At 42.5% G+C, this 25,622-nt stretch overlaps 1 protein-coding gene across 1 annotated transcript; it reads left to right on the top strand.

Annotated features, from left to right (window-relative positions):
• Positions 1 to 5,553: 5,553 nt before the first annotated feature.
• On the top strand, positions 5,554 to 25,129 carry CalpC (calpain C). The gene is made up of 15 exons (XM_017904169.1): positions 5,554 to 5,701; positions 7,779 to 7,848; positions 13,108 to 13,390; positions 22,338 to 22,521; positions 22,819 to 22,893; positions 22,981 to 23,150; positions 23,302 to 23,474; positions 23,604 to 23,698; positions 23,788 to 24,020; positions 24,089 to 24,258; positions 24,350 to 24,408; positions 24,490 to 24,637; positions 24,714 to 24,830; positions 24,903 to 24,961; positions 25,050 to 25,129. Exons 1-15 carry the CDS (start codon positions 5,564 to 5,566, stop codon positions 25,074 to 25,076), a joined length of 2,001 nt encoding a protein of 666 aa, XP_017759658.1. The 5' UTR covers positions 5,554 to 5,563; the 3' UTR covers positions 25,077 to 25,129.
• The last annotated feature ends 493 nt before the right edge of the window (positions 25,130 to 25,622 follow it).

Genomic DNA, 25,622 nt, shown 5'->3' on the forward strand with positions numbered 1-25,622 from the left:
TAAAGACAATCTACGCGGGATTATAGCGATTCCGTTGGCTGTTGTATTAGAATAACGTGACACAGGTGATTTCCGTGATTATGAACTGGTATCGCGGATCCTCGTTTCCTTGCCTTACGTCTTCGCTGTATGGAGACGTGGTCTCGCTTCGAGAGTTTTGCCTGCCTTGAGAATAATTTGTTTCTTTCGTTCGGCGGAACGTTGGAATGCCACTTGGGAATTTGGTTTCGTTTTGCTCGTCTTTTTCGCAGTTTCTTAGTCGATAATTCTCGCGTCCGTCGAGTTTGCTAGCTTGTATCCGAGTCTTCGTAGAAATGTACACGCTTATGTCGTGGATGAATATCACTCGGTGTCTGGAAAGGAAAAATTGTTTCTTTGTAAAATACAAATGTACGAATATAAATTTTGTGTATGTAGATTACTTACCAGTGTCGTTCGTACAGTAAATCCCATTCGCGATACGAGCTTAATCGTTTCGAAATCATTGTTCGAACTGGAGGCGCGTTCTCGGGGGGATGAAAAATGGAGTAGCGCATAATAGAAGGAAGGAAATTAAGGTCGTAGTGCACGAGGTTGCAGAGAACTCTCCTCGTTGGTATCCCGTTACGCGAGTAGCTTGCCACGAGCGCTCTGGCACATTGCAGAAGTAATCTTCTACACTGATACACGTTTCTCTTGTTAACGACGAAGCCGCAATCACCTTGTCTATTACCCACCATAACCGTACGATGATAATCGATTGCGTATGCCAATCGAAAGGAACGCAGTTACGATTGTTCACGCTCGTCTCGTTGAGTAACTTCTCTGTTTCGATTTCATTTTTATCAGACCATAGTCAACAGCTGGTCGATATAAATTATAAGCGATCGCCATTAGCGATATTCAAGACTAGAACAGGTATCACGACGCATTTTTCAGGGACCTTTGTACTTTGATCTACCTGTTTTCAAAGGACTCGTGTAAAGGACCATGGACGTATACGTAGAATGGGAAAAACAACCGAGGGAATAGAAAGTGTACGATTAGTCATCGAGGAGGTAAATACTGAATCACGTTCACGTAGCCAATAATTCTCCAAGTGTCGATTTTAAAAGTGAACCTAGAGTGAACGTATTCCGCAATAAACCTCGTATTCTTCCCAATACCTATGACTCTTATCTCGATATAACTTGTAGCTCTAATAAGGAGACCAAGTTTCTTTCTTCCAATTTCAGTCCGCATTCTTTACCGACATCTTCCGAGAATAATTACCGATTACCTTACCGGACTTGTACCTCGTTTTTCCGCGTACTCTCGAAATTCGTATCATCCCTGACCGCGCCTCTAGAACGGAAAACATTTCCAATCGGTCCGTTTTACTGTCGTCATTTCGAGCCGCAGGCACGTCGGTGAATCGTGGGTAATTTGCGTCCTGGGTCGGCTCTCGGCCTGTTCCTATCGTAGCTATAAGAGCTAAAGGCAACAGCTGAAATTCCGGAAGGCGGGGAGTCGGGATCCGTAGAGACACGACGGGGTCCGACAACGTCGGGAGAGGCAAAACCATAAAGGTTTTCTCGTCGCAAGTTTGCAGCGGTGGTTGGTGCGCTTCAAGGCCGCGGGAGAGCCAAGCGTGAAACTAGTCCGACCGGTACGAGAGTATGGTAGCTATTATACGGCTAACATATATATACATAGTGGATCGGCGAAGTGTTCGGTTTAGCGGAAGGCGAAGTCGAATAACCTGGCACATACAATGTAAAATCTCTTCTCCCCGTGGTACGTGCCAGGGGCATCTATCTCTGACGGAATACCACGCCGCGAGTGTGCTTCATGCTTCCCTTCGTCGGATGATTGCGCCTCGCCGCGAAGCTGCTGCTGCTGCTGCTGCTGCTGCTGCAAAAAGAGAGGATACTGAGCAACCGGTAATTTTGTAAAAGTAAATAAAACATCCGCGTGGTTTCCTGCGAAATGAAGGAACGAAATGCGGCTCGCGAGCATTTTCGTTGTCGAATTGGCTAATTTTCGCAAAGACTTCGCGTTTAGGGTTGGGGTCATCCGAGTTGAAGTTCCGGAATGTCGGTCTTCTGTCGTTCTCGAGAAAAGCTGCTTCATGCCTTCTTGATCCTTTGTTTAACGCGATTTGGTCAAGGCCACTTGTCTGAACGATGTCGCAACTGACCTGCTTCTTTCACTATCTTGTTACTCGGTTCAACGACGTCAGATATGCTTGAAACAACGTACGTCGCTCGTTTTGACGTTCTATATTTAAAGCTGAGGATACAGCAGAAACGAGTGAAAGTATTTTGCGCGATCCAGGAGGCAAGCTTTGCGAAGACATGGTGCGCCTTGGTTTATACGAGAAACGGTTGATCTGTTTCCTAGATTTCCACGAGGAAACACGCGCCTAAGCGCCCCACCGTCCAAGCTCCTCTTCGTTACCGGTCTACCGAAACAACTGCCTTTAAACCGGTTCGCTGGATTAAAATTTATCAGCGACAGTCTGAATCATTCTCCCGCTACAACGAACGCGTTACCTGCGACACGATCCAACAAAAGGCTCCCATGCTCGTTACATTCATTTAATAACGAGCATAATTCATCAGCAAGTTTGGTTGCCATTATCGCCACTTCCTCGGGCTAAACAAAGAAAGTTATCAAGGTATCAACGTAACTTCTTCTGATTAAACAAATAAGTATACCGGAAGTAACTTAAGCCTTTACAATCACGGGCTGGCTCTCGTTTCAGTCGCCACCCAGCGAAATTCTAAATATTTATAGTCGATATCAGATTTAAGATAATGTGACGACACGTGGAACATTGCAACAAAATTGTTCTCTGCGTGGAGTTACATACGATTTCTTTTTACGTTATAAAAATGTTACTAACTTCACGACAGAACGATTCTAAGTTGCTACTTCGCTATAGCGAAACAGTCTTGCAGTGTAAAGGATCAGAACTTCCTTAGACTAATCGAATAAAAATTTACGCACCAGGAGACCGTGTGATTAATCGATTTTAAACTTCATCGATTTATTCAATTTTCTTGATATATTATATTTTCACCTACTTAAAGTGTCTGCTTCACAGTCGACTGTTAGATGTCCCACTGTGACTCCTGTGCATACAGATTTCACAGTCAGGCTTTCTTGCACGTTTCTAAGACGTCGTGAATTGTATCCGTCCAATACGCAGTTAAATCCGTACAATTGTTTTACGAATAGAAAGCGTAAAATGATCGCCGATAATTCGTATAAAAAGCTTTCCTCCAACTGCAAAAGGAAGAAATTAAACATAAGTAATCCTTCCCTAGTCGAGTGAGAGCAGTGGAAAAAGGCACGCCTTAACCTATAAATATCAAGATAACGATATAGCTAAAAATGATGCACCATTAGGATGATTCAACATGAAAAAGACTCGGATGCAGTTTAACTAACCGCTATAGTGACTCGTCTCGATCTTAATTGATGCAGTTGGCTATTAGATGTCTCACAGTGACTTCTGCTCTCACACATTTCACATTGAGGCTTCCTCGTTCGTTTGTAAGATGTCGTCACTTGTATCGCTCCGATACGCGGCTTAAATCCATACAATTGTTTCAAGAATGGAAAGCGTAAAATAGTCGCTGATAGCTCCTATAAAATGTCTCCGCCCTGTCGTGAAAGGGAAGAATTAAACAGAGGTAACCCTTTCTCGAATGACAACAATAGAAAAAGGCGCACCTCGACCGGTATGCCAAGGTAACGCTATACCTGAAAATGGTGAACCGTTGAAATGTAGAAGAGTCGTCAGAGGCATTCTAATTAGCCGCTACGCGGTAGCGACTCGTTGCGATCTTAATTGGTGCACCGGATTGTTCCGTGGACGGGTTAGCTGCTAGCTGGAACAATGGCCAGAACGTGGCGGTCCAACCGAAGTAATTGTGTGTTTCGCAATCGTGACGCTTTCACGACTGCGCGTGCGCGTGCGCATGCGCGCGCCTTCTCCCGCGCATTATCGCCTGCACGCGGTGAAAATGTATTATCAGGTGCGTCGTTGTTGCAAAATATAATCTCGGTGTCACCGCTCGTTCAACCGTGACGAACATCCTCATTTCGCGCGTTGCAATGACCAATGACGGCTAGTCCGTTGGTATCTCTTCCGTGACGATGATTTTAAGTAATAACAAACGAATGATTCGCCGAGGGAAATCGCCGATTCGTTAGGATTCGAAAGCGTTTACTTTTGCACGGGCACCACGAGAGATCGTGCCACGATCGCATCTACGTTGCGATCTAGGCGAAAGAAACCGCGTGTGCCATTGAAAAGGGAGAAAAGTAATGCCTACGATTATCGTCGTGTTGTAAACATTATCATTTACACGGGATCAGTTTACATTGTAATGATCACTTGCAAGCAGCCTTATTCAGCAGTTTTACGATATTATTGCTAACACTGCACTAACCTCGTGAAGAAGTTCTGGTTATATGCACTTTTTGCAATCGATTTCTCAGATTAGGTTTTGTATGTTCTTCTTTCTTACACTCGTTTGAAAATGTCTCTATTTTAATGAAATTTTTAGTCCAGGAAATCAGAAGTCGTTGGAAGAGAGAAATGAAGATCTTATTGTTGCTCGATAATTATGGAATTAGTATGTATAATTTGTTATACACTGCCACGGACAGGTATTGTTGGTTTGAAAAGGAGAATTCAGCTATCGTTTGATCGAACCTCGCATGTAATCGTCACGTTATTTTCGAACTGGCAAGAAGGAAAATGAAGTTGAAAGATAACCTTCGATTTCGATCGCTACGCACTTGTTTCGTTTCATTAAACGAAACGAAAGCAGTTGTTGGCGTTCATTTGAGCCATTAATTGTAAGTACTATGCGGATCAGGATTTACGACGCGAAAATTGTGCGTAACATTAAATCCAAAGGGTCGTGTTTCGAAGCTAGTTATAAACCGTAACCCCCTTGTTCGTTTTACGTCCGATGATTACCCAAAGATATTTTCTTCATCGGTTGGAATGGGTTTACTTGCGGTTATAAAGGAAAACGTTGTCTGAGTAACGAAGACTTGCAGCCAGGAGAGAAAGTGTTGACCTCGATACAATGGGTCTTCGATGAGGTCTTGAAACGCGTTATCACATCCTATCGAGGTCGTAATAAGCGTTTTTAATGCGCCTGATGTTCACGGTGCTCGCTATCTTACGTAATTTAAGCGCTGATGATGTCGGCGATAGAATATTAATATTTAAAGGTATTGTACGTAATGTTGCGAATGAAAAGCCGTGACGGAATTCTTTCGTGGCAATCATGCAATCGTTATAATAGCGACTTAAGTATGGGGAGCGTCTAAGAAACGACCGGTACTGTTAGTTCTCACCTTTTACACATAACTTGTTGTAAGTAGAAATTAATTGGGAGCGCAACGTACTGATACAGATGTAATCGTAGGTTCGTTGCAGAAATTAATAGGTTCATAGAACAGACAGTGGTGTATTGGTGAATGAAGCAATAGAAAGTAAATACGTAATACGATGTAAAAAGATCGAAAATTTTAATAACTGTTGCTAACGGTTGGAATTCTATTGTTACAGGACGTAATGAGCGAGTACGAACGAATCAAGCGTTCGTGCTTGAAACGAGGTGAATTATGGGAAGACCCAGAATTTCCAGCGACACAAACGTCGGTCTTCTACCATCAAACACCTCCGTTTCAATTTCAATGGAAGAGACCAAAGGTAACTACTGAAATTAATTAGCAATTCGTTCGTAGCATTTACGCAAAAGACTGTAATTAATCTTGTGAACCAAATTCCGGGACTCTAGCTAAACTGAGCCGCCGAGAAACTATAAACTATAGGATCTCATCTGAGGTGACTATGAAGTCGAGGAACTCCTCTGCAACCACCCTTATTTGCGACCTGAGAATGGAGGAGGGACTCGGGCAAAGGCACTCTGCAGTTGTAAAGCTGTATCCAACACGCCTTCAAACTCGAAAGACCTGTCTAGAGCCATCCCAAAGTTCATGAATTTAGGGTAGCACCACTCATCTTTCGTGACCTCAAAACTTGTCTATTGAGAGTTCATGAATTTGGGGTGGTTCCAGGTATGTTCCGTAGCCCAATAATTCCCTATTGTTATATACTACAGGGATTTAATATTAAAGGAGAAGATCGCTGACATTGACTTGCTTCGGTTCCTGCAGAACGGAAGGACAGCGAATCTGAAACCTAGGAACCGTAACGGCGACAGTATGCAACCTTGACACATAGTGTATGTCTTCGTCGTCTTCGTGCTTATAATCGGGCAGTAGCATCTGCGCTGTACATGACTTACTAACGGTTCCTTTCTAAATAAAATGTCGTTACATAACCGTTGCTCTATTAATATCTGTAACGGAATTTCCTTAAACAGGGGAACTATGAGTGCGATATTTATGTACGAGCGCAAAGAAGCGACTAGTTTTCAAGTATTCGTGAAAAGATATCGTTCCAGACCACAGACTCGTTTAATAAGAGCAGCGAATTTTCACGAGGATCAATGATCCGGCAGATTAATTACGCAACCTGCACGACGATCCGAAAGAGCAAGGTTTCCAACGAGTAACTAGAGCCTATTTAGCCTGTAGAACGAGACATTATGGCTCTCTGTGTTGCGTATAATGAGCATAATAAAAGCAACTGACATCGGTGCGTTTCTACAACGCAGTCGACAATTGCGTTCACGCAATGGGTATTACGTGAGACTCGCATTTACGCGTCACACTTTACCACGACCGGAAAGGATCGAAGGTGAGCGTGACACGAGTGGTGAAGAGGAACGACAGACTGGATGTCCTGTGCTGAAAAGGAAGATCGTCGACGACTAAAATATAAATCAGAAAGAAATTACTTAACACGTCCACTATGGGGTCATTAACGACCATCACCGATCTTCGCGTTGAAGTCTTGAAATATCGATATAAATGATTTAACATTGTCGCAAGCGATAGGTCTACGCAGATTAATGCATTAACGGTAAATGGCTAGTGTCGCGATTCTGTGTGTAATTTATACTCGTTCATCGAGGTGTTATCCTTCATGGGACTTTCTAGTAATTAGTAACAATTTATTATCCATGGTTATTTCTATAAACGTATTCTTTGAAGTCCCATGGAATGATTCAACGTCTTAGGGAAGTTTTGCGAATTATCGTATTTCATCGTGAAAGATGTGCTCGTTAATAGGAATCGGATGTACCGTGGTAAAAGTGGAACGAACCTGGCAATGAAAAATATAAATGACGTATGGCAAACACTCGTGGCACGTCCTAAGATCGTAATTAACCGTAATTAACTACTGTCTGTCACGTTGCGCTGCCATTCTAAATCTTACGTCGAGTGATCGTGAGGAATTTCGCGGAAATGTTTCTTCCGACACCGGAAACAACGTGGAAACTGTTCTTAGCTTGCGAAAGGGAGGGTAAAAAAGCCATGGCGCTGCAAGAAATCCGTTCCGAAGGTTTCGACGAGGCGAAGATCACCTAAGCTCCACGTTCTACGTCTCTCTGGGAATAATTATGCGTTGTAGAACATAAAACGGAATGTTATATAATCAGCCTTTGTTCTGTGAATCAAGTTTTTTAGTCGGATTGCTTCTGACAAATTAATACTGTAACACAGAATAAATCCTTGATTGCTCTAAACTTTTCACACGATCCAATATTGCATAAAGGTTCTAGCGACTTTAAGTATTACTAAAAACGAAATTACAGCATAGGATATATAAAACCCGTTTATACACAGTGAAGTAATCTATCTTTTCCTCCTGTTTTCAGGAATTATGCAACCGTCCGATATTCGTCAGCGACACACCAGGCCAGTTCGACGTAATCCTAGGAAAAATGGGTAAGTCTGGAAAGTCAATTAAGATTTACATTTCTCGTTTGGATTATTACCGTTATCGTACATTTTTCACATAAGTGGTTCTTTTAGTGGATACCTGATTCATAGAAAGTCAGGAAATAGAAAATGTTCCAGCAAGGAAAACGAACACGGAAGTAGTAGTAACGTAACTGAAACAAGTTCCGTTTCATTCTTCTGCGCAGAATCCTAATGATACGCTACGCATGCTCGTGAATCAGTGAATCAATTTACCTTGATTGGTTCCGCAATGGGAGATTATGCGGAGTTCATCGTATAGTTATCGTGTCTTATCTTATCTTATCTTATCTTGCATATACCACAGGAATGTGGAAATTGTGTTACGACGATTAACTTTATTTATATTGCTTCGTATTATATTTTCGTCATGAAACATTCGACTGGAAAATGATGAAGAGATTATCATTACGACTTCGTGACATCCTCGAGATACTGTCACACCTTCCAAGACAATTTCGACCATTGCAATTTACCATTTAATGCAGCGTTGTTATTATCGTGACAACTGGAATCTAAACACTCGTTCAATCTTTCCCTGAACGACCTCGAAATCGTACAAACCCTGAAAGCGGCTCTGGTAACCTTTCAGGAACGTGGGAGATACAGCGTGGTCGTTTCTAGGGACATTGCGGACTCGGAGCTGTTAGAACCAAGCGAGTTTACTCGGGTCGCGACACGTACAATCGTGTACCGATTTAATCGATATTCCATGAGATTTAATTAACGAATAATCGAACTACCGTATTGTATGATAATCCTATGGCTACCTCGTGCACCTCCATTTTTATATTGTCTCGGAAGAACGTGGAAGTCAGTGACTCTCAATATTGCAAAATTAGTACTATTTCGTATTGCCTTATTTATTAATTTACTCTCGGATTCCAAGAAATAACTGAGCAACTTCATTACCGACAATCGTCGAAGCTCGAAATCGTTACTAGCGTATAGTAGACAAAAATTCTAACTTATGAAATAACAGACTGCGTTGATGCAGAAGTTAAAAGTCAATTTTTAGAAATGCTTATTCCTTTATTATCTTTACACGAACATTATTGCCTTGTAAATCGAAACCTTTATCCAAATCAAGTCGACTAAATAAAAATCCTTCCTGTTCCTCGCGAAGCATGCTGATAATTCGATTAGCAATTTATACAGCATCCTCCGTTGCACGTGTATCGACGATTCCAAGAGCAAAACTCGTCGAGAACAAGATTAAAAGTCTCTCCTTTCCTGATCAAATTAGCCACTCCTTAACTCGTATCTCGTATCAACGACCCGAGAATGAACGTCGAATCCTGTCTAGACCTAAGTCGTGTCTATGTCCAGATCAAATCCAGATCAAATCCAGATCAAATGCAGATCAAATCCAGATCAAATCCAGATCAAATCCAGATCAAATCCAGATCAAATCCAGATCAAATCCAGATCAAATCCAGATCAAATTCAGATCAAATTCAGATCAAATCCAGATCAAATCCAGATCAAATCCAGATCCTTCGCTTTTCAAACCCGCTCCTGTCTCGTGCTCCGAAAATAATTCCGCGACGATTACTCTCGGCGATTCGTTATTTCTATTCTCGTATCCACATGTTCGCAAATGGCTGTGACACAGCAAGAACCCCATAACCGCGGGTTCTATCGACCTGTCGCATCGCGGTCGACGAGTTACGACGCCGGGTACCTTGGAGAGCGTGGAACGCATCGCGAACTTAATCTCCGTCCCGTGGGGAGCCGGCGTAATTCACTAGCATCGTAGCAGCATCGTGGACGGAAGTCGAGCGATCCGGGAATTCGTGCAAACGCGTTCTCGAAGACGACGCGTTCACAGCACCGTGTCCCGTTAGCGTGCATAAGCACGCAAGAGCACGCGCTGGCGAGCGGGATTACGGCGACACGTGATCATTTCTTTTCGACCTACATTAAGACCATTCTGATTGCTCCTGTTACGAAATCAGATTGCTCGAGCGTGGCAAAGGTGTCCGATCATTTTTCTCGCTCTTTTTCTTTGCATATCGGATAAACATTTCTTAATCGCATCTTATCGGTTCATCGATTAATATTTAATCGGATATGGGATTCGCAGTGAGACGCACAAGTATGCGTGACCAATTATCGCACTCTTGGATCTCGATTGCACGTTCTTTTGCAACGCGAATCTCAAAAGTCCTTCGGTCACAGCGAGTGAGTTTGAGATTCATACGAGCTTCATTGGAAACTGATAATCCGGATGGATGCAACGCGTAGAAATTGGCTGTCGTCCGAAAATTTAGGGAATACGAATATTTATGGTTGAGTACCGATTGAACCGCGTGATTGACGATTTCGAAGGATCGGAGATGCGAGAAGACAGTGATTGAGAGACACTGGGCGTCGTGATAGCGGGTTGCGCGATAAATCGTAGGCAACCATTCCTTCTCGTTTATTTGAATAATCGAGGCACCACTTTTTCCGCTCTACAAGCTCTCTGGCACACATGTTTACGATCCAATGGGAAAAATGCGAGCGTAACGCGAGCGTGGTAACGATTATTCGCATGTTTAATATCCACAGAGTCGAAAGGACAATTAAAAAGCGACATAACGAATTACGCGGATCGCGTCACGCTTCATAATCGCTGTTCGTATCTACCTTCTCCGTGATTATCCCCTATTTCACTGGCATTCGGCGAAAGCTCGCTCGTTTGCTCGTATCACTTTCACGGCGTTGGCGAATTAAATCCCCACGGTCGCGATGAAGTCACGAGATACAGCTTCTAGATCGTTACGCAGCGAGTGTCCCTCGTAAAAATCCGACTTTAAGCCGATACACCTCCGTAAATCGTCTCGTGCATTCGTTGCACAATGTATTTGCAGTTCTTGACACCGATGTCAGCGCGAACGTCCAGCAACGCCCGCGGCGTAATTACAATGGACACGCTTTCGTGGTTATTATTCCTCGCCTGGGCTATAAAAGGTGGACGAAGGAACGCCGGTTCTGTTGGAAAATGTTTGTTTAACACGTCGAGCACTGGACACCGGTTAGCTCATCCGTAATCGGTTGCGGTCCAGAACCGGGTCTCTAGTGAAAGTGGATCGATGCACGCATCGTTTGAATAGAGACACAATTTGATCGAGCCGCGCGGGCCCGAGATGATCGATCGTCGACTTAACGTCGACGAGATCGGCGTCGATGTTAATTTTAAAGAGAGAACACGGCGAGAGTGGATCACGCGTGAACGAACCGTGATATTTTCGTCCAGGTGTGTCGTAATGACGTTTTTCGTCGTCCACGGATAATTCGACGCTGGCCATTAATGGCGGCTATTTTTGGAGCGAATCTCGAGAACTCGATGAGATGGCTGGTATTTTGGTAATACGTCGATGACAACGAGCACGATAATACAGTAACGAAAGTCGGTATAGAGTTGGATAATTGGCCACGTGATAGGAGGGTAAGAGAGGAATTCTCTTTACCACGTCGCACTTTGTCTTTCGTACTTTTCATATTTTTAGATTTTTAACGACGCGTGTTAACATAATAATTACTAGAACAAGTCACGGAATCGTGGTCTGCGTCTTATGCTAATCACTTGCATCTGTTCTATGCTAGTTACTGCTCTTAGCACTGGGCAAACGGAGCAGTAACCAGGTGCTTAGAAGATCCAGTACATGAATATTGGATATTGTTAGTTTCTTCCACGCGTGCTATAAAAATTGCAAATTCCTTTACGCGTTTGCAGAATCGTATCTTTTTTGCGATAAATGTAATTTAGAAATCGGATCGGTAAAATTTGAATATACCTACCGTGTGCTATATTGAAAAAGGAAAATTTTTCAATTTAATTAAAGGTTTTTACATTATCGTGGCAATTTCCACAGACAGTTGCATCTAGGTCTGCATTAATGCTTTTTATCGTTTCTTATCGTACTGTTTCACTTGATCTCGATACATACTTGCCCTGTTAGCTCTCTTCGTCACGCAATGCTAGAAATCCGATTTATGCACTTGATGTAACACTTTCGACCAATAAGAAATATTCATGTACCGTGTCTGTATAATCGCGCGCGAGAGAATGATCTTATTAGCCTATAAACAAATACGAATACGACGAACTTACGCGATATTCGAGTTTCCACAGAACTGGTAGAATTTTCATTCCATCGAGTTCGTTTTCTCTTTAAGTAGCCGTATGTAATTAAATCGCTGATGTAAATAGCGATTCATGCGGTATTTTTTTCCACTTAAGTGGAAGCGAACGTAAGAGTAGATAAATGAGATAAATTATGGAATAAATTACGGAATAAATTATGGAATAAATTATAGAAGAACCCTGATGAACTTCGCGCAGAGACGAAACAGATTCGTAATCCTCCAACACGTGTCGTAACGTCGTGAGAAGATTTTCATCGATGAAACATCGCGACGACTCATTGCTCGTTCAACTTTCGTTTAACTTTCCTTCTCGAAGGTCTAATCATCGATTATGACGGTTGTCTGTTAAACGTTTCCATATCTAAGCATGAAACGCGAAGCGAGGGAGAGTTACACGCCAATTTCTTATATTTACAAGCGCTAATACGCTTTTACTTTCCTTTTATATATTCCTTTTACTTATTTACCACTCTCTGACAAATCCAGTGAATAATTTCACGAATAATGTTTCCACGAACAATGCGATTGCGGATGATTCTCGTGACTCGCAGAGTTTAAGATGCTCCATTTAATTCGCGATGCATCTGATTAAAACAATAAGATACGTTGCATATTTTCCATATCTTCGCGTGTGATTCACTCCCCATACACGTGAACAAATAGCATACACAAATCATTTTCAATAATGAAAAGCCAGCCGTAATTTCCCTAATTCATGAAACACAGTTCGCAGTCTCCCATTGCCTACTAGGAACTATTCTTCTGCGAAGATCAATGCACCCAGTACCAACTATTAGCACATAACGCTTAATTCCTATTCAGTAAAAGTTCATTCAACAACATGCGAGTAATCTCCGTAAGCTCGTTAATAAAATAACATTCTTTTGTTGCTGCTTACATAATCGTGCCACCGTTTACATGGAAGTTTCGTTATTAATAGCGCGGAAAATAAGAAAGTCAGGTTGCGCGTGTAACGAGATATCTTTCGAAACCTGTGTCGTTTGCGAGAATAAAAATCGTCCTTTGTATCGAATTTCCCTCGCATGCGAACACTTTGTGCGATTAACATTCACGCGCCGACGTCTTTTCCAGGTGACAAGTGGCTGATTTCCTGCCTGGGCGTGCTTCACCTGAGCAAAGGGCTGTTCTACAGGGTGGTACCTGCGGATCAAGGATTCGGGAACTGCGGAGAACCACCCGGGTCACCGACAGCTGAGTACGCCGGGGTCTTCAGGTTCCGGTTGTGGTGGTGCGGAGCATGGGTCGAAGTTCTCGTCGACGACAGGCTACCAGCGATTCACGGACGGCTGGCTTTCATGCAAAGTCGTCACAGTGATCAATTCTGGCCGGCTCTTCTGGAGAAAGCGTACGCCAAGTGAGTACCACGGCAAGTGCTCGAAGAGTGCTCGCTTATTTGTCCATCACGTGAGCAGCCACGCATGAGACTCTTCCTCGCGCCTGCTGCCTGTATTTAACTTCCGGTCAAGATGTCGATGTATGGTCGGAAGAATTATTCTCAGAGATTAGAATTGTCAGAGCGGACGAAATGACTGGGCTAAAACTTTCTCGAAGCAAGCAGTTGCTCTTGATCAAATCAACGTGTACTTCTCTAAGCTTCGGCAGGCCACATTCACACTGGAACCACCATGATTATCAACTGGAAGAACTGAGGAATTGGTCGATACCCAAATACTCATAATCGCAACATCTCTGATCATTGATATGTACTTTATCTATAACATGTCAAATGACATTCTCGTGTCTTCGTTTCTTCTGTGAACCGTCGATCGGTGCAGACATGTCTTGTGTTAAATAGAACTAGAGCTGTACTTCTTATTCTTCCACGAAGATTCAGCAGTTTTAGATCGTTTATTTTTATAGTTCATAGAGAGATACAGCTGTTCTTGACAAGATTAATTTTATTTTTTGTTCGGATAGAGATATAAATATACAGAGTACGACTTAGATATTAATTATCTAGCAGTTGCTTGTATTCGTGGTATTAAGTCTTCATTCGTACGTTTTTTTTCTTGGTTTACTGTTATGTAATTATTAGTCAACGTGATGGATGTAAATGGTGACGAGATGGTGTCAGTAATAGGAAGAAAGAAAGTTTGAAAACGCGCGTGCTTTCGACCAGTTTTAATCGCGCGCAGTCTCACGTGGGCGTAGAAGGCGGCGGTGATCGAGGTTCATCGATCGATCTCGGTAAGGTCGATCCTCGTGCTAACGCACCATGAACGTCCACCTGATGAACACCCACGCCACCCACCGGAACTTACACGATCGACCGTGGTACCGTGAAAGTTATTCGTGTATTTGCATATCCGTCCCACGGTCTTCCATTCTCGTGGAAAACTCGACAGTCATGCGACGATTCCAGCTCTCGATGCTTTTCGTAAACAACGCGTGCAAGAAACTCGTTAACACGTTCGAAAACCTGGCGAGAAGATGAAAGAAAATACGATTACCATGGGCACCGAATTTCCAAAGACGATTACTTAATCACACGGGAAAAGGATATTGACGACAACTTTTGCCTCGAAGAATACAGGAAGAATAAGAAAATTGACAACTCTTGCCTCAAAAAATAAAGCAAAGAGAAGAAAATTTGATGGAGAAAATCCTGGATAGATGTTGCAAGGACGTCTTCGCAGCATCCGCGAACGTAACGAAAACACAGCAACGCGACGACCGACAGTAACGGTTAGAAGAGATGATCGGTAACGAAGCGGCGTGTAATCGAGCGATTCACAAACACGGTAAACGAAGCGGACGTCGTATCGTAGGAACAAGGAATTTATACGCGTTGTCTGGTAAGATCTACCGAGCGGATCCACGGTGCGAGTAATGGTTCCGCGCGATCTCTTCTCCGAGGTGGAAGACGCGTTTACGCGGACGAACGAACGAACGACGATGACCGGTTTTGCCGAAGGTCCTTGCTCCTCCTCTTAATCTTTCCGCTGATGACCGTTCCTCCTTCCTTCTTCTCTCCTTCACCTCGTTATCCGCTTCTTACTCGCTTCCCTTCCTCGGCTTCTCTTCGTTTCTTGCCGTCAGGGATATAAGCACAGGCTGGGCGTTGCTCTTGAAACGACTGCAACGTGACGGCCTCGGAGAGGAAGACGACCTCGCGAGTGGCAACCGGCGAAAGAAGAGCAGGATCCCCGATAAGAATCGCCACGGGTTCATCCTCCGCTTTTTATTTACGAGACCCACGGCCGTAACAAATTTCGCCGGCGATAACGCGATATTTACACGCTCGTGAGCGATATACGTGTGCACATGCGGGCACGTCGTTGCATTAAACGCCGGGAACACTTGGCCGGGACGATATTGTGCCATTAAACGCGTAATGGAAAAGCTTCTTTTCCTCCCTTTTTACCCATAGTCCCGGGTTTAATAGGAGATACTCCGCGAGGACTCGCCTTCCGAAACGTCACAGTGGAAGAAGGTTAATCGCAAGTTTCTAGGTTTTGTCCGTGCAATTGTTAGAGTGCGAGCGTACTTTGCATATCAAAAATATTCGAGAAGATATCGCATGATTTGCGAATAATTTATCCTTATGCCACTGCGAGGCGAAGAGGCTGGAGACTTCAATGCCCGAATGACGTCTGTGGTCAAAAGCCAAATCCTCGCTTATTATATATCGCTATTCGAATTATTTTATCGCGTCATTCGTTAGGCGTAGTGACTATAGCGATTAGTTTGTGGAAATCCTAACGTGTTCTTTCTTAATTATTCGTAATCGCTTGAGTTTTGGCCATTGAACTTTGGCCAATCCAACGTGGTTTCCGTTGATACGAGTCCAGCCAGTTTCCTCGTGTAAATACGTACAGCAAACTCGATCAACTTTTTCTCGAAATTATCGACGTTTTCTATTTTTCATTGGATAGACGTGTCTTTTAAAGATGTATTAATCGCGGTTAGACCTGTTTAACGATCGAGAACACGGCTCGCTATAGTTTCATCATCGGACTCGCGCGTCTTGCGTCATGATGATGCATACGCGTGCACGCGTAACGAGAAATTGTCGCGATTGCGCTGCGTTTTACCAGGTGAAAGCAGAACAAAGAGATCAAACCAGGTATAACCTGTATCGCGACACCGTCCCTGCGTTAAATAAGTTCCTACCACTGCGATCGAATCTGCTTACGTGGTCATCAAACCCGACGAGATCGGATCGTGGAGTCGGAAAAGGCGGAGAAAGAAGGTGGAAAGTATTTCGTAAATCGAATAAATGCAAAGGGAGCGTGAAAACCGACGGCATGGCGAGGTCGTCACGGCTTAATCAGAGGGTGCATAAATTTCCCGGTAAATTAATTCCACGCAGTCATACGATTGGTGGAGTCACGGGATTTCTTTTCGATTAATTCGATTCGCACGATTATACATCCGCCTCGAAGAGGACGTCGTATCGTAATGTAGCTACGTACGTGGTAACGATTACAGTGGCAAACAACTTCGGCAAAGGAATCGAGGTCGGGATTCATTAATAATTGATAGCGCGTTGCTGCCTCTCGACGACTTCCGTTCAACGTTGAACGCACGATGCAGCCGATTAACGCTGAATCGTTCGAAATCAGCCGGCTTCCATAACCGATTGTCATCGCACGATGTTTTCCGTTTGTATAGAAAATGTGATTGGCCTTTGTGATGTGCCAGATTGCGGCACGCTTTGCCTCCTTTGGACAGGAACTTCGAAAATATCTGCTCCTCGACGCGCGATCATCATCAATTTCCTCCGACACGCTGTGTCACTGGCCAACCTAGAGTACAATTATATTCTTCAGGATAATTGAACGGTAATATGGATAATTGATGCTGCTGGATATAGCCATTATCCTGATATCTCCTGATTCCTTGTTTGCCCTTGGAACGAAACGAAGAATCTCTCGCAACGAATACGTCTATGATGAATCTTTTATAATTATCAAATATAATTCGAATCGATGTACAAAGAGATATTAACGTTAGGTAACCGGTTTTTCTTTTTATTACAGCTTTCTTAATTGTACGTATTGTTTCACCAAGTTCGAAAACATGTTGTTGATCTAACACTAAACCTACCGTGACCTAAGTGACCAATTTCAAAATTTCTATTAAAAATTACCGATCCAATTTTATCGCTTTGATTACCTACTTTCGCGATTTTTCCTCTGATATGCGTGAAATTAATTTTTCCACGTTTCCACTTTCACGTCTTTTTTTTTAAAGATCTTTTATTTTTTCATCTACCGGTCATTTGATTGGTAATAGGTTTGGTGTTAAGGATAAAGTATGAAAGTTTCATTGGTTGATCATGAAGATCACCTTCTTCAACTAGAAATTCTACTTATATAGAGTGGAATAATATTTTTGAACACTTGGAATGTTTTCAACGAGTACCGTTTCAAGCGTCATTAAATATCCGCTATTCTAGAGATGAAAAATTGATTTCACACTCGAGATCTCGATCTATGAAGTACCACGTTCCTCGTAATACCGTACAATCTATGTAAATAAAGCTCGTATTCGCGAACACGATAAAAATAATCGAGTGGTCTCATTTGTACGGTTCACTCTGTAAATTTTCAAGATCCTCCTTTCGCGAGCAATTTATTATGGAGAAATTTTAAGCTCTAAGCCGACACGTGAGAAAAATATTGTATACACATACGTGTCATCGATCTACCATCGAATTGTTGCTAAAAAAACATTTGACATCCATTTCGACGCTAATTATCATCGCCACGTGACAACGCTTATATCCTTATTTATCTAATTTCCTGCAATTACGACGATAGAAATCTCTCAGGCATTGTCCAAGCGAACCGTGTCTAACGAAGCCTTTTTCCTGCAGCCTTAAAATTTACAATTTTATAGAATCGATATTATCTGCTTAACATTGACCTGAAATCCAGCTTTGCTCGCGCGAGGAGATACCGTACGATATACATAGACGACACGTCTCCAGTGATAAACTGCTATGGCTCTCTAGACGGCGACGAATTAATATTCGCCGAGTTCTCTATTCGACGTTAACGCGCGTGAGGGGACGCGTTCTCTCCGCAGGAGAGAATCTCACCGATGGCACACTTATTTCCATAGTTAGAGAGAATCGTTCGTTAGCTGACCTTTCCTCTTTCACGATAACCCTGTCGCGTAGATCCCATCGATCCGGAATCTACCGCGGATCGAGGCTTATTAATCCACTCGACGGTATTAAAATCGGTTAGAAAGCTCGTACACAGGTTCGCGTGCCAACGCGTGCACCATCAGCGAAAAGAATTATGCTGGACGCGCGCTTCTCCGCGATTTCCATTAGAAACCACCGGCAGCGATACCAGAAGCATCGAAGAATCGCTAAGCAACACGTTATGCCGGCTAGTCCTACGATACGCTTTATTTCTAATTATTTTGTAACTGTAACGATCTCGCGGGCTAATTAACTTCGTTTACGAGCAACGAAACCGATTCGGTTTCTCCTACCCGCGCTCGCCCGATGGTTATCGCGATTCTCTTTTCGCGAGGATTATTAACACCGCGAAATTTTTGGCTTTTTGCAATTAGTGCTTTCAGAAAATTAATCGCCAATTTTATCGAGATAGAAACGTAATTACCCTCGTCCGCTTTAATGCTGGAATTTTCGAAACGCGAGACCTTCCATTTTCAGAGACGCTTCACGAGAACGTGTAGCTGCCTTTGACAGGATCAACGTGAATTTTATTTTGACAGAAATGACGAATAGGTATGACACGTATTTAGATGCAGATGACTCTCGTTGTCAGTCAGTCGTGAAATATTGAAACGAACTGCCCTCGAGTTTCCCTTTTTATTTCAACGTGAATGTGGTATCACCGGGCTCGGGAAATATGAGAAAAGCTTCGAATTTTTGTACCAAGAAGATCTTGGAGTGGTTGAAAGAAGAAACGAATAGGGAATCGAGTAATGTGTAACAAGATTCCCGCGAATTTCGAAGCGACGCGCGAGTCCAGTATCTCGGAACGAGTCTCGTAACTTATCGCACCCTATCTCGAGTAAAAGAAGGTCCACGACGACCAGACTCTGGATCAACGCTATTTCAGCCGGCTTGCAGCATCGCGAAGGCGAAAAAATCGCCAGCCGCTATTAATAAACGAACAACGACCACGCGTCTTCTCTCGAACGAGATAAGACGGGAGCTCGAACATGAAACGAATTTAGACTTCGATACAGAGAAAGTGACGTTGGTTACACGTCTGTTGCATGTCGCGAATATTCCAACGAGCCTTTTTCCCGTGAAACGCGAGATCGGGAACGATGATTCAGCGGGTCAGCACTGTGGGAGGAAAATTTTCTGCGAAAGGGACCAGTCATTTTGGTGCACGGGCAACGAGAAATCAGAATTCGGCATAGCTTCGGGATACGCCGGTATGCCGGGCTATATTCGGCCCTGTATATTTGTGCACGCACATGCCAGCCATGGATATACTAAGCAAGTATATCCGCGGATACTTTCACTCGGAGAGTAGTCGGTTCGTTGGTTGCCAGCAATGGATCGGAGGTCAGTGCACCGGTGACCACAGTCCATGCTCGTATCTGCGGCCACGAAACTGCTACAGCAGCGTACCGTGTTAATGGAGCCTCGAAAACGAGCCTCATTAACAGTTCATCCACCTATCTGATTCCTCAATGCCGAAATCTCATCGGTTTATGAACACCGCGAGTCCCGCGAGCTTTTAAACGTCCCCTCCTGACCGATCCTCGCGGATCGAGCCGATGCGAAGGCTAATTAGGAGCACGTATTTCGAATCACCCTCCTCTCCGACGAAGAAAGCTACTGCCCTGGTCTTCTTGCGCGAGTACCCAGAACTAATTTTGCCTCTTCCTTTTTCTTCTAGTTAAATGTAGAACGGATTGTAAAATTCGAGAGATACGCACTGGGCTGAGCTAGAAAGAAATCAGATAGGTGGATGACACCGAGTAGGTACTTTCTAAGTCCTTGATTGCAGGATAAATTGCATCGTCCTTCTTGTAAGTTGTTACAAGCGAATACCCTTTTTGTATCACTCTTTCTAGCAACTAACGTTGATACAATGTCTGCGTTACTGCTTCGTGTAGTTCTTTATGACCCTATCTCGCTGATTATCGTCTCCGTCACGCGATCTTCTCTCACTCGTTTGTATATAAATGTGACTAATTTTTTGTCAATGACAAAAGTGTTTGTAATTGCACGGGGAAAGGTGGAGTTATTACGGTGCGAGTAATTAGAGACGCGTTCCTCTCAGAGGATTCTCTTCTGTTCCTCCGTGGTACACGAGAAGGAATACGTAGTTTCTCCGAACGATATAGAGAGGTTGCAAATTATCGCATCTAATGACGACCTAGATTCGTCGTTATGTCGCCGATACTCGACACTCTATTATACCTGCAGGTATCTAACGTCTAAGATGGAAGAAATTATCGATTAGCTTTCAGTTTCGACTACTCGTTTACCATCGTCAGTAATACCCAGCAACAGAAGCACCCATTTCAAGTCGATATCGTACGTTATTGATTAACACTTGACCCCTTTATCTCTCGACCAACATCTTAAGATGCTATTTCGCGAGTGGAACCGTTTGTTACTTAATGCTCGACCAATTTTATAATTTCTCTGTATCTTTAGATCCTGAAATCGAATGGTCAATGGAAGGAAAGAAAAATATTACGAGTTTAACAGACGAAATCGATGTATGGTGGATGAACATCGTGTTAAAGAAAGTCAACGCGCAATCCTAACTGCAGCTCTGTCATTGCTAAAATGTACACCTCAAATCGCTAAGTGAGCATTCCCTGTTCTTTCCTCTTACTCTCCGATTGTTCTCTAGACGTTGAAAGATTGCGAATAATGTCGTACAAAGTATCCTAATGCGGTGATGGAACGAAAGAATTACAAATGACATTGCACATCCGCATGTGACTTCATCACCCCGTTAGATGGTCACGGGACGGAAGTACGTCAATGGCAAGACTCGCGTTCCCGTTGACTCACAGACTGACTACCATAGTGTCACACTGAAGACTGTTCTATCGAAGATGCCATCTAGTCTAATGACGACAGGGCGTCAAAGGACTATCCCAATCACACTTACCCTAAATTGGAATTTCTCAATGGGGACCCGACAGTCCAAATATCTATGTCTGACTTTTATGAATCCTAACTTTCGGAGGATGCGAAAAAATTGGGGGAATTGGGTCACAGAAGATACCAAAGTCCAGAAGGGAGTCACGAGCCAAAGGAGGTTGAGAAACCTCGGCCTGATTTGGTCGTAGCAGAATTCGACAAGCATCGAGGTCAAATAGTCCATTTCCGCAAAACCTGATTCGATCGGCGAAACCGAGCCAAGACTCGACCATCTCGATCGTTATTCCATTAACCCTTCCCTCGATCATTCGTAAGCATATTCATTCTGACCACGGACCACTTGCGAGTCTCCATGCTTCCTCCGCGTATCTCAACTTCCGCCACTGGCGAATCACGAAACACGCCTCATCCAAAGCCCATATGAGGCATACAATTGGAAAACGGATCCGTCTGGTGGTCGCGTTGCACTCGCCTTCCCTGAGAAAATACCCATGTGACTGTTGGAGCGGCCCGTGTGAATGGTTACGGTTTAGAGATTAACCTACGTTACATACGCTCGCGTGTGCACGAAAGCTCGCTATTTAGCCGGGAGCGAGTGTGTGGACGCAGAGGCGTTGGCGTTACTGGGACGTGCCAGTCAACGAGGGATAGAAAGAGAGAGAAAGAAAGCCCGTTATCTGGAGAACGCTAATTCCCGCAGGAACGGCACATCCGAGCCAGATACCATCGCCACCTCTCGCCTATCCCCTTATCAGCTCGCGCGAGATCTTGCCTTTCTATCTCGACCGATGATTTCCGAGACGAAAACCCGCAACACGAGCCTCTCGGCTTAATCAAGCCGGCAGGTTCGCTTCATGGAACAAAAGCTACCAGGCTAGCGTGGTGAGCGAGATTAACGAGCCGTCCGCTCAACTTTCTTCGCGGAATCGATGAGGAGACCCGCGAGAAATCGCGATTGGGCCAGCTTCATCGTCTACCGAGGGGTCTTAGGTCGAAAAATTCTAGACATCCGCTTTCCCTTGCAGGATCCCGGCGTTTTTGTACGCTGTCTCGCAGCTTGGAAAACGCGTAAGAGTTTTCTCTGCCGTCTAATCGACGTGACTGGTGGTACCAAGCGATCCGGTTGCATAGATGAATGGATTTTCCGTGTCACCTTTCGACTTGGCGCGAGATCATAGCCAAGAAAGTTAGCTCGAAATCGGAGAAACTGATCTCTTCTTATGGTTCATTTCAGACTGCATGGCTCCTACGAGGCACTCAAGTATGGAACTCTTTTGGACGGTCTGTCTGATCTTACCGGAGGTATCACAGAGAGCATCGCGATACGCCAGGACCCTACAGCTTGTGGTCGGGTCCTCGCGAAACTCCTCGATATGACGTCCCTCATCACTTGCACTGTAAATAACAATCAACAGCAAGTAAGTAACATGGAACTTTTCTTATTGTTTTTCTTCCTTTTTATTCTTTGCGTATAATTTTGAATTTTATTGGATGTTTTGAGGGTCGAAGTTCGAGTATTTAGTAGTTTCTAAGATATCGATAATAATCTTTTGACATTGCATAGAAACCCTATGGAAACCGAGATCACATATGGCAACAATCATTACCATAGAAAAGATCGTCGTATTAAACACATCTGTGTATAATGGCAAAAGTTTTTATTTTGTTAATGTAAAGCTGAGTTATTTATTTATTTCTTTTTTATTTTCTTTAAGATTCGTTCAAGTACTGAGAAGCTTGCCAATGGTATTCAAATGGGGATCAACTACAGGCTGTACGCTATCGAGAGGGTAAATATGAGAAAAAATAAATCAAAGTTGGATGATTGTGGTTAATTTCGATTTGTATTTCACGATGGATCGTTGCGTAAAATGCAGGTGGAAACATTCAACGGCGAAGCAGTTCAGTTAGTAAAATTAAGAAATCCTCTTGGACCTGGTAGGGAGTATGTCGGCGCTTGGGCGAGAGGTGGCCTTGAATGGGATGAAGTACCACCGATGGAAAGGGATCGTTTAGCGGTCAGAAACATGGCCGAGGGGGAATTCTGGTGAGCTAATTTTAATAATCTCTTAATTCATAAGATAAAGTTGTATGCCATTTCTTCGAGTATATTTGGGTATATATTTATTAAGCATTTAATTATGCTGCAAGTGCGATAAATATTGCGGACGTGTTAATGAACGAGTACCTAATTACAGGATATCGTATTCGGATTTCGTGAAGACGTTCACTCATTTAGAAGTCGTACATCTTGATGCTGAAACGTCGAGGGATGAGCCATCGTTGCATAGCAAACATACCTGGCAAATGAAACTCTATCAAGGTAGCTGGAGGAGGGGTGTAACCGCGGGAGGATGTCGAAACAATGAAGGTTCGTACGCGGTTTACTCCAGTGATGAACGTTTTACAACGGAAATCCGGTAACCCGGTAATATGGACGACTTTTAAAGTTACAATGAATGTCCTATCGTGTTATAAATATATTCATAATGTATTACAGAAACTTTCCATATTAATCCACAATTACACTTGATTCTAAGTGAAATGGAGGAAGTAATTGTTTCTTTGTATCAACATTCTATCATGGAGATAAAGGTAAGAAATATCTCGTATCATTTTTATTATATGTATTCCATACGTTGAAAATTGATTAATAACGTTTGTAAAATTTTTATTATATCCAGGTCATAGGCTTTACAGCTTACACCGTGCCAAAGAACAGCACAGAGTCGATAAACAAACAGTTTTTCAAAAAGAACAAATCTCTGGTAAATTCGCAGTATACGAACAGTCGCCAAGTGAGCCACAGATGTCAATTAGATCAGGGTGGTTACTTGTTAGTACCTACTACCTTTGAACCTACCCAAGAAACGAGTTTTACGTTGCGAGTTTATAGTAGTAAACCTCTAAAACTCAAGTATGTAACTCAGGTATCGATATAGCGTTTCAAAACTGTGATTGTACTTTATATAACAATTTTACTAGACTTCTCGATACACCGCCATCACTAGTGAAGTCGGCTATTATCAAAGCACCACCCCTCGAAGGCAAAGGTTTCTCGCAATATGAAGCTGTCTTTTTGCAACTTGCCGACGAACACAGGACAGTAAATGCTTTTGAATTGCAAGAACTTCTAGAGGCTTGTTTACCGAACGGTAAAAATTTACTCTATTCAACATTGTAATTAAGGATAAAACGAATTAATTTATCCAAAATTGATAAAATATTGTTGTTTCTCTTTTGTAGATTATATAAAAAGTTGTGCCTGTATGGAAGTATGTCGACAAGTAGTTCTTACGATGGATGTATCCTTAAAGTGAATCACTTTTATGTTTTTTAGTCATGCGTTTGAAATTTACTTATTTTCCTTAAATCAATATCAACAGAGTTCCGGAAGCGGTCGATTAAAGTTTAATGATTTTAAGGATCTCATGTGTAGTTTAAAATACTGGCAAGCTGCGTTCAAGAATCACACGAAGGAAAAGACCGGTATACTTAAAGCGGAACGATTACGAGACGCGTTACTAGAAGTGGGTAAGTTAATGTTTATCGACTTTAATGTTCACTTATTGGCATTAAATTTTTAACATACAAGAAGTATTCTCAATAGGGTTCCAATTAAATACGGATGTACTTTCAATTTTAATTCTTCGATACATGAGAAAGGATGGAACACTCAGATTTGGCGATTTCGTTTCGGCAATATTGCACTTAAGTGATGCATTTGGTATGTATTAACCTTTCATCTTTCCAATCTTTACAGTTTATTCGCACTAACATTTAATTTTATTCCTTACAGGAATATTCGAAAGTAAAGATCCTTTGCAAAATGGAACCATAAAGTTAAGCTTAACCGAGGTACATTACGTTTATTATTTTATTTAGTTATTTAATTTAAATGCAAGAAATAAGACTTAAAATATGAAATATCATTATTTACTTTCAGTGGCTCAGATCATCTCTAATGTGCTGAATTCATTACTTAACGTAATGTGTGTACCTTAAAATATTTGTAAATAATGTTTTTTACGTCATATATAGACTTAAGTTTTAGCCATATTAACGGTTAATGATCAAATTCACTTTTTTGCTGTTTGTAAAATAATATCATTATTCCTGCCATTAGCAATCATCATTCCTTCATCGGATTAAACATTATAAATAATTATGTATTATATGTTGTTTGTATAAGAAATTCGTATTGGATAATAAAGCGACACTTATTTTGTACAGTCCCTTTATCCGAAATAAACTTAAATAATTATTTGTCTGTTAATAAGCTTACAAGGTGTGTACGTACGTGCGTGTGTGAATATATATGTGTATGTGTATATATATTATATATATATATATATATATATATATATTACACATTTATTAATACGTTTTATCGTGAATTATGCATTTATTAATTTAATTATAATAAAGTTTTTTTAAATAATACAAAGATCGTACACGGTAAAATATGAGAACAAAGTTTCGACAATCTCGTATGCGTATGAACGCTCACGCCTCCGTA

This window comes from Eufriesea mexicana, unplaced genomic scaffold (genome assembly GCF_001483705.2).
Source record: "Eufriesea mexicana isolate 0111107269 unplaced genomic scaffold, ASM148370v2 scaffold2818, whole genome shotgun sequence".
NCBI classification, from domain to species: domain Eukaryota; kingdom Metazoa; phylum Arthropoda; class Insecta; order Hymenoptera; family Apidae; genus Eufriesea; species Eufriesea mexicana.

Bases quoted from the DNA above. Each gene is read 5' to 3' on its own strand.
- CalpC (XM_017904169.1), top strand. From the start codon at position 5,564: ATGAGCGAGTACGAACGAATCAAGCGTTCGTGCTTGAAACGAGGTGAA. The intron at 22,894-22,980 runs GTAAATATGAGA...CGTAAAATGCAG, and splicing joins GGCTGTACGCTATCGAGAGG to GTGGAAACATTCAACGGCGA. The intron at 24,021-24,088 runs GTATGTAACTCA...CAATTTTACTAG, and splicing joins AGTAAACCTCTAAAACTCAA to ACTTCTCGATACACCGCCAT.